Source organism: Falco punctatus (genome assembly GCF_963210335.1).
Source record: "Falco punctatus genome assembly, chromosome: Z".
Classification (NCBI taxonomy): Eukaryota; Metazoa; Chordata; class Aves; order Falconiformes; family Falconidae; genus Falco; species Falco punctatus.
The window spans coordinates 80,737,784-80,755,954 of NC_137586.1; the positions used below are offsets into that span (position 1 = coordinate 80,737,784).

General features: G+C 38.8%; 1 protein-coding gene across 13 annotated transcripts in view; it reads left to right on the top strand.

Annotated features, from left to right (window-relative positions):
• MEF2C (myocyte enhancer factor 2C) overlaps positions 1 to 11,707 on the top strand; it is a 128,248-nt gene extending 116,541 nt beyond the window's left edge. For 10 of the 13 annotated variants that reach the window (XM_080373053.1, XM_080373057.1, XM_080373062.1 and 7 more), the window contains one exon: positions 6,961 to 11,707. In XM_080373053.1, the coding sequence (XP_080229179.1) occupies positions 6,961 to 7,282 (322 nt within the window). In that variant the 3' untranslated portion in view covers positions 7,283 to 11,707. The remainder of the gene's footprint in view (positions 1 to 6,960) is intronic. The other 3 variants (XM_080373056.1, XM_080373054.1, XM_080373055.1) reach the window with 1 other exon arrangement.
• Positions 11,708 to 18,171: the final 6,464 nt, after the last annotated feature.

The window sequence follows — 18,171 nt, forward strand, 5'->3', positions numbered from 1 at the left end:
TGTTCATGAAAAGTTTGCTGGGTAGCTACAAGGAAATACTCTGTGTGTCCATGACATTTTCTCAGTAGTGCAGTAAAGGGTACTGTTCATGTTTTACTCTTTGTTTCTTTAAATAGCATTTTATTTCACTGATAAATACCAAACCAAACACTTACATTGTGCTTTTTCTGTATTTTGCCATTTATGCTTTTTATTTCCAGTTACTATAGCACATTTACAGTAAACTTGAAAATTTTCTAAATATTTTTAATCAAGTAAGAGTGACATAGTGATTTGACCTGAGATTAAGCCTTAACCTTACATCATAATTACATACTCCCTTCTGTTCAGCTCTGACATTCAAGTTTCATTTCTTTGGAAGTGTTTTCTACAAGCAAGCAAGATAATTAGGCCTAAGAACTGCAAGCCCAGGGAACTCGTTGTGATTTGTGTGTGCTGAGGAGGACAGGTGTCCATGCCCTCTAGTGGCTCGTTCCAAGACATTTATTCAGGATCGCTGAAGCACACTGCTGCATCATGTCAGGATTTTTGAAAGTGTGAAAATTCACACAGGGAGGTCATCTAACGCATTCTTGAAGAAGCAGCCTGTTGCCTCACCGAAGTAAACTCTTAAGAGCAGTATTTTCAAAAATCCTGGTATCTGCAGTTTCTGTTGAGTAAGACCCTAGGCATTCACCAGCACGCCACACGTAGCCTAAGGTATGGCTAGACATGTTTTAATTTTAAAAGTTTTCATTATAAAAATAGAAGCTGAAAACAGCTGGAGTGTATTTATGAGGAGAAATTTAATTCACGTGCATTTGAAAAGTAAACTTTTCTTTTTTTTCCAGAAAGAGGTGTTGCACATATGCACTAATTTTTTTGCAAGGTGGTTGCCATAATGTGAAACTATTTAATAGTAGAAGTGTGGCTTAAGCTTCAGAATTCTCCTTCTGATTTATCTGTCTGCTCTTAGTAACTTACTGTAATTTCTTTACCATGTACAGACCATTTGGGTTTTTAAAGGACAGCTATAGAAGTGTTTCAGAGGAAACAAAAATCTTTCACAACTCATTTCTACATAAATAAGCACATATAGGTACTAACTACTTTCAAAAATACAACTGAAATAGTTACTGTGCTAGAAAAAATAGTCTCAATACCTTTCTCTTACGCTTCTTCTCTTTTCGAGTTTGCACTGTTTCTGGGGCAACATTCAGGCTAACTGTACAACTAAAGACATAAAGTCTCAAATAAATTGAAAACTCACATGTTAGATATCAATGTATAACCTTACAATAAGCTGATTGTTTTCAGTGGTGTACCAAAGAATGTAATAAGGCTATCTGGTTAACCAAAAAAGTATAAATTAAATCCTAAACTAACTACATGCCTTTTCAGATATGTCACACATCGTCATCTGTTTCTAATTCGTATCACAGAATGTCAAAGTGTAATGGCTGTGGCTGGTGGAATACATTCTGAGTTGCTACTTTTACTATTATTCTTTCAGTGATTTGTAAATGAATTCAGCTATGAAAGCTGCTTCACTGACAGTTCTGGAGAAGTCTTCTACCTCTGCAGAAAATCATGAGCATTTCTTTATTTTAGTCACCGAGCTCTACATGCAAAAGCACCTGTGCAAACTTTCAGATTATTTGAAATCATACAGAACATAGCTCATGTCAACCTGAGGTAGAATTTGCAGGAAGACTAAAACAATCACACATTATAGTCATCCCCAGGTAGCTGAGAAAATACATCTAGAAAGGGTTTGACAGCCCAAATCCCTGTGCTGAGTGAGGTCATAACACTGGAAAGATTTGGTAACTGTGAGATGTTTGTTGGTAACAGTAGGCTGTAAAGAACTGTGAGAGAACAGAGTTACTGGAAGAGACCCTAGTTCTCCAGCAGGTTTTGGTTTTGATGGAAGCCTAAAGGTGAAAAGCAGCTGGACTTACCCAATGCATGGCAGAACAGCATGGTTAGTAAGAGAACAGGGTATGGTTAGAGGCATTGGTTTGCTTCAGATAAGTCCCCAACAATTTCAGCAGCACTTTCAGAACCCTCTTTAAGATCAGTGGAGAAGATCTTTGCAACCTAATTCTTAACCCATCATGTTGACTCTGCAAATAGCAACCGTACCAGTGCTGGTGGGCTTGAGGGCAAATACCTGAGGACATGGAAGTAATTCACTTTCCCTGTCTATGCAGGTTTTGTCCTTCTGCCGAGCCTGGTGGATAGGATAGCAATGTAAGGCCTGTTTTGATGTGATTGTGACATTAAAACAGGTCAGACTTTGTAACTTTTTAGGTTAAGAAGAAAGATGGTACCTTCACGGTCTTCTAACTAGGTCTACCTCTGGAAAAAATACACACAGATTCTATTGAAAATCAATCCCTTCCAAAAGTTTGGGATTTTGTCTGAATGTTCTTGCAATGTCTCTTATGGGGAGGGTTACTTTTTATTTAACATGGACCAAGGAGTCTGCCAGAAGCTAATTGCTGCTAACCAGAAGAGAAGACCATTTCAAACTTAGAAATGAGTGATCTAAATTTTTTAGGCAACATTATGTGGAAAATGGTCTGTTTCATCTGTATTTCCCAGTCTAAGAGAGAATGTTTTCTTCCTTAAGTATCACCCACAGGACAAAATTTTGGCCTTTCTAAAATATAAGTGCAAACACAGAAACAGTATTTCATCTGAAGAACCTTCAGTATAGGTAATTTTTTACATAAAAAGAAGTTTCTCCAAACCTCTTTCCACCTGAATAAAAATTTGTCCAAATTCATGCATACTGTTGACTTGTCCTGTGACTCTTCCATAGCAAGCTTATTACTTAGCAAAGATTAATTTTGATTACATAATAGCCATAGCTACAAATGGGCAAATAGTCTCCACTGAACCATTTTCACTGAAAAATTTAGATGCAGTGACATCATGTTTTGTGAATGTGTATCAGTTCTGCCAACTTCCTTGATTTGAATTAAAGCCTTATATATTTAGGGCTGAGCGTTTTTCGTTATACCACCATTGTAAATAAGATGTTCCAGAGATTCAACCTCATATTATTCTTTGTTTAGAAATTTCTTTTTAAAGTGTAGACCTTCATGTGTGAGAACTAATCAAAATATCTTGACACAGAAATTCTTACTCTGCTTTTACATTGATTAAAAAATACGGGAAAACAACTTTGCTTTTACCTAAGAGAAAAACAGAGGGGTGGGAGGAAGGTTGCATTGCTAGCAAGTCAAAAATATCCTCTATTCTCCCGGTTACAGACTAGCACATAACTAAAGTTGAGTAACTAGATTTTTCAGCGAAGTGTCAATGGTTCCTCATATATGTTTAGGGGGGGAAATTGTATGAAGTGGGGAAGTAAAAATTTAGAGAAGCAAGTGTGGCCATAGAACAAAAGGTATGTGAGGCTTTTTCTTCCTTCAACGGACCACTACTTTCTCCCTCTGTAAAAACCTCTCGTCTGGTGCATGTTCATGTGCTCACTCATCACCTGCTCAGAACTGCACATCTCTCTGTGCATGCTGAGCTTCCACACCAGGCGGAGATTCAAATAAATGGAGGCACACACAGAACTGATCTCACTGGCATCAGCAAGCACCAAACCCACTCACAAGCTCCTTGCACCCTGACTTGCTGCTTCCCACCCCTTACACAGCAGAGCTGCACAGCTGTTCAGTGTTGAACCCAGATAGGAACCAGCATTTCTCCCATGTGGCTGTTGTATTCTAAATAAACATCACATTTTTGCTATACTGGTCTCAATAGGAACTGCTGTGTAAAATTAAAACATTAATTTTTTCGTTGTGTCCATAAAATGAAATGTTTTCATACAGTATATGGAAAAAGGTAATTATGTCAACATGAGTGGACTGCATGGCACCTATTGAGTGCTTTTAATTATATACAATCCTTTGAAGTCATTTGCTTTATTTTCTCTGTGGATTTTCCACGGTCAAAACCTGTTTGTTTTCCGGTGAACTTAGTGTAGCTTTCAGACTATGAAAACAGGGCATGCCTGGAACAAAATTACATGATTATACGCAGCAACAGCATAAAATATACATTGATACATATAGATACAAACAGCTGTTTCTACACTCACACACAGGCATGCATGGAAAGAAATCATTTTGTAGCAGACAGAATTCTCATTTTTTTTATTATACAGCTTCTATTCTAAATAGACATCAGTCCTGTGTTTTGAATATGGGTCTAAGCACCTGCATATGTACTATTTCACCATTCACACCTATGTGCAACAGTAGGTTTCCTCGTAACTGACCATTTTAGCTTACAGGAGATTCTTGGGAAAATGTTTCGGAAAATGCTAATGAAATAATGTACATTACAGTCACCAAAAAAACCCAGATATTAAAATTCAGAAACAGTTTTAGCAGAAAAAGATCATACTCTAAAAGAAAAAATATTTTAACTCAAAATAATTGCTTTTATTTATTTGTATTGTTTTAAACCTCAAAAATTTAATCCTGACCTGCCAACATGACGACTTAACCTTTTTTCAATTTACAAAAAAAAAAAACTGTTCAAAGTGTAAACCAACCTGTAGCATTTTTAAATCTGCCACAAATTTGTATGCCAGGTATTTACTTAACCGTGCTGAAGAATCATGAGGAATCTGAAGTAAAGTCTATCGAGATGCATTCTCCATGCTCACTTCTGAAACATTATTAGAAAAGCAACATTGCAGTATAGCAACACTAGTTCTATTTTATTGAAAATGCAGCTTATCCCTCTAGATTTGTTCCTCAGGGGGCAGTCACACAATAGAATGCAAATATGTTCCATGTGAACAAATTTGAATGAATATGCTTGTTTTTAACTAGCATGGGGTTTTTAGCTGTCCCCAGCTTTGTAAAGTGACGTGTCATCTGCTCATATCAAACACTTCTAAATCAAATCCCCAGGTTCCACTATCCTTTATTATGGGACTTTCAGGTTTAGCTATAAGATTGGTATCTATAAAATCATATTTAATTTTATACTTTATATATGCTGAACTGGCAGCCAGTTTTCCCAGGTGAAGTCCCAGCATCTCCTAAGCAACTGAAAAATAAAGTCACTGGAAATGAAAAGCAAAAAAAAAAAAAAAAAAGCAAAAAAAACCCAGACAGGAAGATATTTTTTATTCTTCTTGGATTCTTTTCAAGAAGTTTTCAGGAAAAGAGTGGGATATTTCACTAAACTGGAATGGCAAAGTCTGATATTTATGGTTTCTTATGTGTTAATTTAATAGTTGCAAAAGCAAAGAAAATGTCCTCTTTGGGAAAATAAAAATCAAAACAAAAAAAAAAAAAAACCACAACCAAAAAGCCTGTATTTGCTACTGTGAGGGCTGTTACTCATGAATTCTGTGACTTACAAAAGGGATCACTGTAATTTGGCACATTTGTCTATATAGGAACAAAGGATAGATAAAAGCAATTGGAGGTAGAACATCCTGTTTTCTCTGATTTCTAACATGATCCAATCATTATTAAAGCCTGCAATAAATCCTGATAAAAGCAGCTGATACCATTCAATACTGAAGCCATATAGTTCTATTTTAAGTCTCTCAGAAGAAGAAAAGAAAACAACATTTTACCTTTCATCAAAGTTGTAGTGAGTGTTTCTTAAGTAAAGGTCAGCTGTCAGTTGATGAGGCATCAGGAAAAGTGGAATATTTCAATAACTGAAAAGACCACAGCTAAACTGAATTGTGTCTTCTACATGCTTAAAGTTACTTCCAAATCTCAATGTTTCTTCTGCTTGCAGTAAAAACCCCTTGGGTTTAAAATTGTGTGAGTCCAAGTGGTCTGTTGCCCCCACTGCCTTCAGTCTCCCCCTGTACAAATACTCATAAGCAGAAATGTTGACACTGTCTCTGGGGTTAGACACTAACTTCAGCCTAGCAAATGGTCCCCGAAGCAGAAGATAATGGGAACTGCACGTTGAGAAATCTATTTTAATAACGAAAAGTCAGGTTTTACCAGGAGGTGGTGCTTTTGTACAAAACATCCTGCAGATGCAAGTGATCTCATTTCTCCCATAGAGATAAAGCACATTCTCAGTATTCGCTCTGTTTTAGCTTTCCTCTGCCACTACCTGCCAACAAAAACGTACAGAAAGAAAATTAACTCAGAGTAGTTACAGAGCTTGCCTTAGAAAAAGTTTTAGCGTAGCAGTTTCTCTTGATGCTGGGAGCATCCTCTGAGCTGGGCTCTCCTACAGGCAGACAGTACAACCCTCTGACATCTTCCATTACTCTTCAGCTTCTCTTTGGAAGTTTATTTAAAGGCATTCTGGACTGAGTTATGAATTCATAGATTTAAACCATAAACCATAAAAGGATGTCTAAGCCCTTGCCTGCCTGTGGTATTTTGCTAGTGCCAATCCTAGGACCAGAAATCTCAGCTCTCTTCTGGAAGGCATAAAATGTACCTGGCCCCGATTTTTGTTTCTGTTTTGCATCTGAAGTCGCATGTCAAAATGAACAGCGATAAAGATAGTTGGGTGCATTCAGACTAATTGGATTAACCCCACCAGAAAGCCCATGCCTCCCCTGTTTCAGCTGGTGCATACACACACACAAGCATTAGTTATAAAGAAACCTGCAGGTGGTTCCAACAGTGCAAAGGCTCGCCTTCCAAAATTTGTTGTGACACTTGAGTCAAAAAAAAAAAAAAAAAAAAAAAAAAAAAAAAAAAAAGAAAGAAAAAGGGAGAAGGCTGAAAGCAAGACCTCCTTTCAAACCGAGGGCATGTCCCACTCAAGCCAGCCACATTTGTTGCGATGCTTCCATCCCTTTGAATTGGTGAACCCTGCCCAGAAGGCAGTCCTCGTGCTCTCTGCATGTGCTGGTCCTGTGCGAGCCTTTACACTGGTGTTTTGTGTGAGTGTTTGTGCATATCTGGGGGCTCCATGCCTCCTCCGTCTGTAACTGGGTTTCCTTTCCTCCTACAGAGCTTGCACTAGCACTCATTTATCTCAGAGTACAAATCTCTCCCTGCCTTCTACTCAAAGCCTCAACATCAAGTCAGAACCTGTTTCTCCTCCTAGAGACCGTACCACCACACCCTCGAGATACCCACAGCACACGCGCCATGAGGCGGGGAGATCTCCTGTTGACAGTTTGAGCAGCTGTAGCAGTTCCTACGATGGAAGTGACCGAGAAGATCACCGGAACGAATTCCACTCCCCCATTGGACTCACCAGACCTTCGCCGGACGAAAGGGAAAGCCCCTCTGTCAAGCGCATGCGTCTCTCTGAAGGATGGGCGACATGATAACATTATTACCTATTAGGTTGTTTGTTTTTTTTTCTTGCAGTGTGTGTGTGCTATACCTTAATGGGGGAGGGGGGGTCGATATGCATTATATGTGCCGTGTGTGGAAAAAAAAAAAAAAAAAAGTCAGGTACTCTGTTTTGTAAAAGTACTTTTAAATTGCCTCAGTGATACAGTATAAGGATAAACAGAAATGCTGAGATAAGCTTAGCACTTGAGTTGTACAACAGAACACTTGTACAAAATAGATTTTAAGGCTAACTTCTTTTCACTGTTGTGCTCCCTTGCAAAATGTATGTTACAATAGATAGTGTCATGTTGCAGGTTCAACGTTATTTACGTGTAAATAGACAAAAGGCAAACATTTGCCAGAAATGGCAGATCTTTACTGAGAGAGAAAGCAGCTGTTATGCAACATATAGAAAATGTACAGATGTTTTGACAGACCCAGCGGTTGGGTGGCCGTTATTGGATGCTGGAAAGAAACCGGGTCACCTAACATACTGAAAATGCTCACAAACATGCAGGCATATCATTAAAGTATGGCAATCAGTTAAAAAGGATCAAAACACTCAGAGAGGACCATACTTGTAAAAAATGTTGAGTTCGAGGGCTAACATATTTAATTTTAAAGATTCTGGGTCTGCATCACTTATTAAATAAAAAAAATATAAAAATATGTACATTACATTTTGCTTATTTTCATATTAAAAAGTAAGACAGAGTTTGCAAAGCATTTGTGGCTTTTGTAGTTTCCTTAAGCCAAAATGTGTTCTTTTTTCCTTGATAGCTTCGCTAGTTCTTTTAAACAGTCCTGAAGAAACAAACAAAAAGGACTGTTTGTATAGAAAGCACTACCCTAAGCCATGAAGAACTCCATGCTTTGCTAACCAAGATAACTGTTTTCTCTTTGCAGAAGTTTTGTTTTTGAAATGTGTATTTCTAATTATATAAAATATTAAGAATCTTTTAAAAAAATCTGTGAAATTAACATGCTTGTGTATAGCTTTCTAATATATATAATAATTATGGTAATAGCAAAAGTTTTTGTTATCTTAATAGTGGGGAATTATATTTGTGCAGTTGCACATTTAACTATTTTCTTTCGGTTTTCTTTTACTGGGTATACATTTTACAGGTCGAAGTCAGCCTGTTGAAAGACTCATCTGTAAAAAGTTAGAATTTACCCATGGTGTAACAACTTAAATCATTTTAATACAGCATTTTACAATCAGTTGGGTGAACTGCGATCCATTGTATATACTGATTAGTTCTTTCATGCTGTTTTGTGCATTGTAACAAGTTAAGGGCCCTTCTATTACTTAATGTCCTGCGTATCTTGTAGCTTTCCGTGGGTTATATGACAAAGTGGCATAACTTGGCCCTTTCTCATTAATGAAGCTGGTATTCTGCCTGTCAGAATTGGATGTACAGCTCTAACGGCTGTCGGTTACGTGAGTGCAGATGGGTATTTGCAGAAGCAGTAGGGAGCGTTAAAGGGAGGGATCGGCACGAGCATGCCTGCTGCAAAGATTACTCCCCTCTCACAGATGTCAAACTCTTAGAGAGAGATCATCAGTTAAGGACCATCCAGAGGTTGGCTGATCTCACGCAGCCAATACTGGCCATCAGGTCCCTGGTTCTCACAGACCTCTGCGGACGTGCCACCTCACCGTGGGCACGTTGTTGAGCAATGCTCCCTGTGTACTTGCACCCAAGCGAGATTTGCTTCGGCTTACGGCATCCGCGTTTTCTCCTGCCTCATATCGTTCCTTTGATGAAAACAGCTTGACCGGGGGGATTGCATCATTTCTTTAAGTCCCTTTCTGTCCCTCTTGTTTATTAGAATGCTATATTCAAATGTTTAACCTTCCTGTTCAAGGGGAAAAAAAGTGTTTAAGCAAAATGTTAGTGCCATAGTGAAACTGTAATATTTCTCCTTTTTCCAAGGGTCCCTCCAGCTCTCACCTACACACACTGATACTATGATGAAGGATATAGCTGCGACAGCTCAATATCAACACAGACTACTTTGTTAAGGGAAATCTACACCCAGTTTCCCACCTATACATGCAGTTGCTGTGCACTGCTCAGTGACAGAGTGTACCTCTCTGTAGAAGAGAATGATGAACAGACTACAGGACACATGCTTTTCACTTATCATGACGTTATAGAAGCCTGCCTTACAGGCACTCTCAGCCGTGCAGGGGCTAGTGCATAATCTGGAAACTCTTTAAGCAGAATACTGTGCTACTAATGCGTCCATCTTCTCTTGTGTAGCAATCTGCAGGGTAAAGAAAAAAGATACGCATGTTTAAAAAACAAAAAAAAAAAAAAAAAACACAAAAAAAAACACAAAAAAAAAAAAACCAAGACAAAAAAAAAGGTTTAATGGGGCCCATAATTAATTTTAAAACACAAAAGAACTGTTTTTGAAACCACTTTCTTCACCTTCAGATGAATCTATACTCTTATTCTCTTCTGAGAATTTTAAACTTCGGTGTGTCAAAAATATGCAAATATATCACAAATGTACCTTGTCATTTCAAGAAAAAATACAACTTTATCAGTATCGTAGTAGAAACTTGTCAGTGGGGAAGGGGATTTGGTCTATTGATATATGAAGAATAGCCATATTAATAGTTTACCTTGCGATTTGCCTCAGCAACGCATGAAAAAGAAAGATAACGTATTTAACGAAGATGCAGTGTAATATATTACTGCAAGTAAATAAGCAGAAAGTAGCGTGAAAAGTATTGCCTGGGCAATTTATATTAACTCTGACAGTGATTTTTGTATAAACACAAGTAGAACAGAATCACGTGAAAATAAATGCCAGTCATCCCTCTTGTTCCTGCTGCAGAGGGCAACTAACATACTGGCAAAATTGTGGGGGATAATGCATATTTGCAAACTGATCTAATGATAAGAAGCACAACTTTGATTGTGAAGTCACTTTCTGTAAACTATAACTGTCTACCTTTCTTGTTCCTTTATCTGTACCTTACCATTTATTGTATTTGCAAAGCTAATTTGGGTTTATTGTGTGATTCCTTTGTATTTAAGGAGTTTGGGGCAGAGCCCTGAAAGAGTATTAACATTTACTTTACCTTAACCCATGCTATATAATGTTTTAGGCAACATTCTTAATTGTAAGTTCAAACACCTGAAGTGGCATTCTAGACATCTGCAAGTGTTGTTATAGCTAAGCTAACCTCTATTAAAAGGTGTTGTCAGTTAGTGTTCAATTGCTGGTGACAATTATATGATATACCCTATCTGCACAACCTGTATATTGTATGCATTGAGCCATTCGCAGTAAAGCTTTTGTCATTTCAGTGTTTTTCAAAAGTTGTGTTTTATAACAAAATGGCTTATATTTTTCCCAGAAGAGGAATTTAGCAGTTTTTAATGAATAATATAAAAATATCTGTTGTCCTCAGATCTTTTTCAGGTAAAGCTAGCGTAAGAATAAAAGAACTCTTAGACTGTTTTCAAGGATGTCAACCCTTTTGTATTGTATGTGTTATCCTATATACCCTCTTTTATCTATAGTCCTAACAGAGCTGTTTTGTTTTCCTTCTTCCTTCGCCTTGAAGGTAAATGCTTTGTAATTTTTTAAAGCCACTTGAAACCTCAATAAAGGCTGTTGCCTAAACATGGCATACTTCATCTGTTCCTGTTTGTGCCATCTGCTGTGATGTCGTCAGTTATATGGCATTAATTTCCTGCCACTACAGGTCTCTTGAAGGACTGATGGAACATTGGTGTCTGTTAGAATGCTTCAGACTGTAGATGTAATAAAAGGCTTTTGTTAATATATTTTAACCAAAGATGTGGAGCAATCCAAGCTTTGAGCCACAGACCTTCTGCATCAAAAGTATCCGTTTGATTATTTTCATAATCAGGTGTTGCATTTCTACCTTCCCTTCTCATACCTCAGACTGATCCGTACCTCAGTTTGATTCAAAAAAGGTCAGTTAAGTAACTCATTAAAAAAAAAAAAAAAAATGCAGTACCAGAGTCTTTTGCGGAGTAACTAATATCAAACCTGGGTTACCGCAGGCATTACACTTGGATTGCTTCAGATGGTTTGTTGTATCCTTTTTTTCTTTTTTTCTTCTCTTTCATGGGGATTTGCTTCCATAAAACAATGGTGATAACAAAAGAGCTTGTAAATGGGAGCATACAAGCATTTGCAACAAATATTAAAGTAGAGGCTCACAGCGGCATAAGCTGGACTTTGTCGCCACTAGATGACAAGATGTTATAAGTAAGTTAAACCACATCTGTGTATCTCAAGGGACTTAATTCAGCTGTCTGTAGTGAACAAAATGGGAAAATTTCAAAAGATTCTCCTGCTGGAAATAAGGTATAATTTGTATTTTGCAGACAAATCAGTAAAGTTACTGGCTTTCTTAGTGATACGGTGTCTGTGGTGCATTTTTTTATTAATTTAAAGAATGTTCCGTTTTCACTCTTTGCACTGTAACACATGAAAGAACCGGCACTTTAACAACCAGCAGCTGCCTGGAGGTCCCTCTGCCTGTCACTTGTGCTTGCTTGGAGAGTGAACCACCTTTTTGTGGCACCCTCAGCATCTCAGTGCCTCACAGATGTTAATGCCCCACCACACATCACCCCACCAAGTCAGAGAAACTCCACGGCTGCTCTGGAGATTAGTCATTTTGAGGCCACCTGAATCTGGCCCTGATGCCGGATCTAGGTGAGATGATGCCTGGCTTTTGGGTGCTTAGTCACCGACAGGGGGAATTCAGACTCCTGTATAACTGTGTCCTGTAAATTCTACCCATGGAGAGAACTATGCAAAAGCCCTACCAAAAAAAAAAAAAAAAAAAAAAAAAAAAGCATGTTCTGTGTCAAAATCATATATTGGTGTGTCTGGGCTTCATATATACTCTCTAACACAATAACTTCATAAGGACCGCATCAGAATTAATCTGTTCCCTTTTGCGTACTTTTTGTAGTTGTTTAATGTTTTTTCCCTGCTAACATTTAGGGTTTGGAGTCTAAGAATACAAGGATCACTTTATTTCAATTAGATGGGGTTTTTTTCATGCCAGAGGCAGACAAGCTATTAATAACTTGAGGTACTTGGTGTATGTGGCAATTTCAAAAATAACATTACAAGGCCTAGTTTCTACGTATGTTTGTGAAAGAAAACAGCTGCACTGTTATTTAACTGTTGCTTTTAATGATGATTTTTTTTAAAGAGAAATGTTTCTAGTATTGCAGTGTTGGACACAGCATAATAATTAGATGCTAAACCTAAGATTAAATGTCATTGGTTTTACTACTTAATACATTTTTCCTAGGTAAATCACTTTTTGTCACCATTGGCAAGGATAAGCAAAATATTTCTGGAAATGCAGTAGAACTGTAATTCTTGCTGAAATGTTAGAAAAGTCGTATCTGGGAGTCCTTGCTCCTGCAATCAGCCATCTGTGTGATTAATACTGATAATGCTATACCTGCATTGGAAAACTAATTTCTTAGCAAATGGAGTCTGTTATATACTGTTTTGTTATTTATCGCTACAGAAAAACAGCCATACACATACTAATTACTTTGCTTCAGAGTCTATGAACTATACTTCTAAACAACTTTCAAAATTTTGTGTTGCAATAGGAGTGCGGAGGTCACCGTTCTTTAAATATGCCTTCTCACTTTGGGCTCACATACATCACTCTGAAGAGCAATTGTGAAGTGTACAGTCTGGGATAACTAAGCCACATACCATCTCCATCTGAAGCATTTGCTTTCCCTCCAAAGTTTTTTCTTCTTTTCCGTAGCAAAAATCAACCCAGCAACTTTCCTAGAACTGGAAAACCATGCTGATACAGTTGCTGCATACATCTCACAAAAGAGACATCAGCGTGACCCACGCACACCTGACCCATCCTCAAATGCAACACCTGCATTGCCACACTGGGTCCAAGGAGCAGCAAGGAGGAATTATTTTATATCAGATCACTTAATCTATAAACAGCGAAAGATATTGTTCATGCCTCTATTGACAGACATAGCCCATTCCTCATTAATTCAGTGGAAATTTACTGATGCAGCAAGGCTTTACCTGCTCCATGAATGTTACCACTTACACATATATATGAAACATTTTGGGAAGCTCAGACTGCTTAGCCGTAGCAAACTCGGGCTATGTTTATTTTGCATTTGTCGACGCTTTACACTGAGCATTCAGAGTACCTGCAACGGGTAAATCTATACTGCATTCTCTGCAGCTCACGTAAACACACCCAAGGCAACTTTAACTATTGCTAGCAGCCATTGTGGCTAACATTTCTGCTGATGAAGGTGTTTCTTCCTCCTCTTCCAGCAGATTTTGGAGCATGCTTTTGTTCCATTCTGCATCACCTTAATCGCTAGAGATGGTTCAAAGCTAAGGTGAGGATGCTTGTGAGAATGATGAATTTAAAACACGTACATTGCTTCGAAAGCTGTGGAAGGTGCTGTTCTAATTGTCCTTTCTATCCTCTTCTGCCTTTGTGCTCCTGTCTGTGATTCAGTCATAGTCTGCCCATAGTTTTCAGTTTCAAGTGTCTGTTTGTATTTGTCTGGACGATGACCCATAAGTTGGTTTGGGCTACAAAACATATGGCCTCTCACTGGAAGAGGTGGGTGTGTGCTCACTGTTAGCTATGGAGGTTTCACTTCTTTGACGAAAGACAAGTGATTTAATAATGTAACAGAACATTTCACTGCATGGGAAAAACTTAAAGGGTTTATAAAAAATATTTGTGTGATAAACATAATTGGTATAAACCATGATTGTGTTATGACAGTATGTACATAATGTACGTTACACAGCAAATTATTTTCTGTATCAAGAAGAGTTTCTCGGGATAGGCTGTGCAACCTCGGAGTGAAAACACAGCATCCTGCAACAAGTACGTACAAAAGTGTGTTGTATCATCACATCTCAAAAGGAAGAAACAAGGAAAAAGCATCTGGAATCTGACTACAGAGAGTTGAGAAGCCAAGATACGGCACTCAGACCACCAAAAAGACCAGTAGAAATGCAACTGGATGTGTTTACCAGGTTGCATTTTCAACCACGGAGAAAATCATCACAAAGGAAGGGATTTCATATTAAAAAATAAATCTGCCTTTCTGTGCCTAATACATGTCAAAATGTGCTTAATATATGTCAAAAGAGTGGTGCTTGAAATGCAACCCTTTTATTTCTTTCTGACACTTATTTATTGGGAAAAACATCACTTCCTCTAATTACGATTTACTGCATTACATATCAGTTAACTCGGAAAAGCTGAAGAGAGGTTCCTGGCCTAAGTGTGTTTCATTCATAGTCAGTAGCCAAGGAAAAGCAGCCTGACTTACAGCAGTACTCTCAGGCTATGGATACTGAACTTCCACTCCACAAAGTCTGAGACATAACCTTGGAGGAGATGGCACTGTGGCTGCTGCCTCGAGCGCAGCACTCTGCACCTTCAGAGGTAAGCTTGTGAAAATATAATACGTGTGGCACTCTAGTCATCTGAAGGAAATTTATCTCTCCTTAGTGGAGGCTCAGGTCACTTCTTGGCAGCTTTGCACGCTACACTAGAATTTTTTTTTGGAAAGGAACTGAGAGCTAGGAAATATCATTATGTCATCCTTTGCAGATGTATGGGTTCTTTCAGTGAGAAACCTTGACCTAATACGCATTACTCCACCTCAAAAAGAATATAGCATCTGATAAGCTGGGGAAAAATCGGTTTGAAAGGAGAAATTACATAAAATGTGAGCTTTCAACTTGGAAAATAAAGTGAATGAAAGAGTGTATCCTTACATGAATGGTATGGAGCCAGCAGATCCACAGGAAACCACTACGTGCTCTCTCAAAAACAGCAAAGGATGTGCAAAGGAACCATCAGACAGCAGGTTCACAAGGACACACGATGAACACATTACATGCAATTAAGTTGTAGGACTTGCCACCCACAGTAAGACATCGTGGAAGCCAAAAGCCTGAGTGAGATCCTAAGGGGTTAGATAAACTAACGGGACGTGGCTCTAGCTCCATTTGTCCTGTTGCACATGATGATACACTTACACTTCCCAGCTAGAGTAAAGGAACATCTTCCACAGCTTATTTCTGGAAAATGACAGGTCTTCTAGGGGAGAATTTGGAGGGGGGGGGGTGGGGGTGGGGGGGGTGTCGGGGCACGGGCATGTGTTATGTTCCTCCCCCTGAAAATCCTCTACAGACCACTGTCAGGGAGAAGATCATGACACAAATAGACTTTTTATCTGATCCCATATGGCAGTCCTTGTGCCTAGGTATCACATGATATAACCATCCTTCTCCTCTTGGCAAACCCTTTTTATCACAGTACACATACTGATTTTGCTGTGTTAGAAATTAATACAGTACAAACAAAGCAGTCAGCGTAAGCCAAGAGCTAAAGCTGTCAGTCCCTTCCATTTAGTATGGCTTTGCTTTTTCAATATTGTGAGGCACAGCCAGTTGACTTTTGTGTAAACATGCACCTGTTTATTTATTCCACTAACAGGCAGCAAAAATGAATAACTGCATAAATTACAGACGCACGAGTACAGTTAAGGATGCGTGATTGATAGAATCAATGTGCACACAGGGGAACGAGACAGTATGAGTGTGTAAGTGTGGGGGTGGTAATTAAAACAGAGAGGTGACACAAATACAGACCTGGGCCTGTAATTTCACATACCTGCTGTTCAACCAAGCACCAGAACTCTGCTCGAAAGACAGATTTGTAGTTGTCTGCAAAGTGCCAGCTAATGCACTGGGGCTGTACCCACCATGAAAAAGAATCGCTTGTGTATGTACATATGCCAGTCTTAGGCATCAGACTTTAATTAATAAAACGCATACATGCACTGGACAGATAATCAACTCTCTGTTCGCTGTTGGAGTACCCGGTGGCACATTCCATGGAACAGCATTACTGGGAAATGGATTTCACGTGCTCTTGTCAGGGCTTAAGTTGCATTTGTGAGCAGCCCATCAGACCAGGGTGCAAATGGTTATGCTGGATTAGCTCCCCCCCCCCCGTGCAGATTTCTTTTCCTATATCTAGACTGGCTACCTTAATAAAGGATATGTTGTACTCTAATCAAAATCACAGGGCAAAGCGCAGAAACTCCTGAGCAAAATTCCACAGGTCTGTATACAGATCAAACTTAAGGGCTGTCAGATGATGGTTTCTACTGCCTTTAATACCTCCAAGTGTAGACTGAGGTATTTTAGGAAAGTTTCCAAGAATGTTTTTGTATCTCTAAGACTGTGAACAAGTTAAGTTTATTAATAGTCTAACCATGAAATCGTTTAGTGAGAGTAATTTAGCAACTCATGAGAAATGCTCATGACAGTTACGGCATAAATATAACAATCATTCTCAAAAATCTATCTTGTATTACCTTAGCACATAGAGGCAGAGGCTGAGTCCTTGTCAAACACGGCTCCTGCAGTGACTTCTTCTCTATTTATACCCTTTGAGCATTAGCTGAATAAGTCAGTGTATCAAATCATTCAATTCTGGCAGAAAAACAGACTTTGTCCCAAGATAGAAGATAGACAGAGGAAGCAGCTGGACAAATGGAGAAGCATACAAGAAGAGTAAACAGCCTGCAAACACCATTTCAGTGCCATCTTTTAAAATCTGTTTGAAATCTCAGCTGTCCTAAATTTCAGTGGTTAGAACATACAAGCTACATATAAATAGCTGTAAAGCTAACCTTGACCTAGCTTTTCATACAGCCATGCCAGCGTCGCTCACAAATCTGAGCAGCAATTGCTTGGGAGTCTGCAGATCCAGAGCCAGCCTGCAGATCAAGCAATGGAAGTTACCAACGCAATGACTTCTAATCCTGTTTTTAAAGGTAAAGAACCTTGAAAGGAGGCACAGCATGGCTCTGGTCCAAGTTTTCAGAAGAACAAAGGTGGCTGATCAGAAAACACAGGATTGATACGGGCAATAATTTCTGAGGCATTAGGCTGCCGTCTTCTTAACTTTTGAGTTTAGCAGAGGAAGCACACGCCCTGCCTCCTGAAAACGTTAAGAGAGGTTTTTCCAACCAAGTGTCTGTGGCTGATCCACTCTGTTTCTGCAGGATGAAATGTGGTTATGCATGAAGTATATATATTATCGTTTGGTCAATGTGGGGGTCTTTTCTTCATCCAACATGCAACAGAGAGCTATCAATCACCTGAGTTTTTCATTGAAATTTCTTTCCACTGCTGTCTTTTCTGAGCCTCTCACCTGTTAATACTAGCTGCATATTGCAATTAATTCCTGAGTCAGTCTGTTAAATATCTAGTATTTCCTCTCTTTAATCCTTATTATTCTAAGACGCTTTCAGAATACTGTGAAGACACACACGAAATGCCATCATGTTGTTGGTATGGCTCAGAGAAAAAGTTATTTCTGCTTCATAAAAGATGATGAACACCAAATGAACAGCAGATTTGAAAAACAGTGCCAGCTGAAGTGTTGTTTTAGGAAAAGGTAGTCACGGGACAGGAAAGCCACGGAGAAACAGGTGCTCTAACAACTTGCATAGTCAGTGAAGACCGTGCCGTGACAAACATTCAGCTGTCTCTCTCTCCCCTTTTTGATGGGTAAGAGGAAAAGGAGAAAAATCTCTTCCCTCAGCCCCCTTCTGCTGTGCCACCTTAGACGTGCTCTGGCTAGAAGGAAGACTCTGAATCTCGTTTCTTTTACGCTGAACTTCAGGGGTTGCTTATCTCCTTCTGACACATTTTAAGATGGGGGACAGAAAAGAGACATGGTTTAATGCAATATCATATCTGTATGGACTTATTTTTCAGATTTCCTTATGCAAAGGATAAGGATAAAGATATCTCA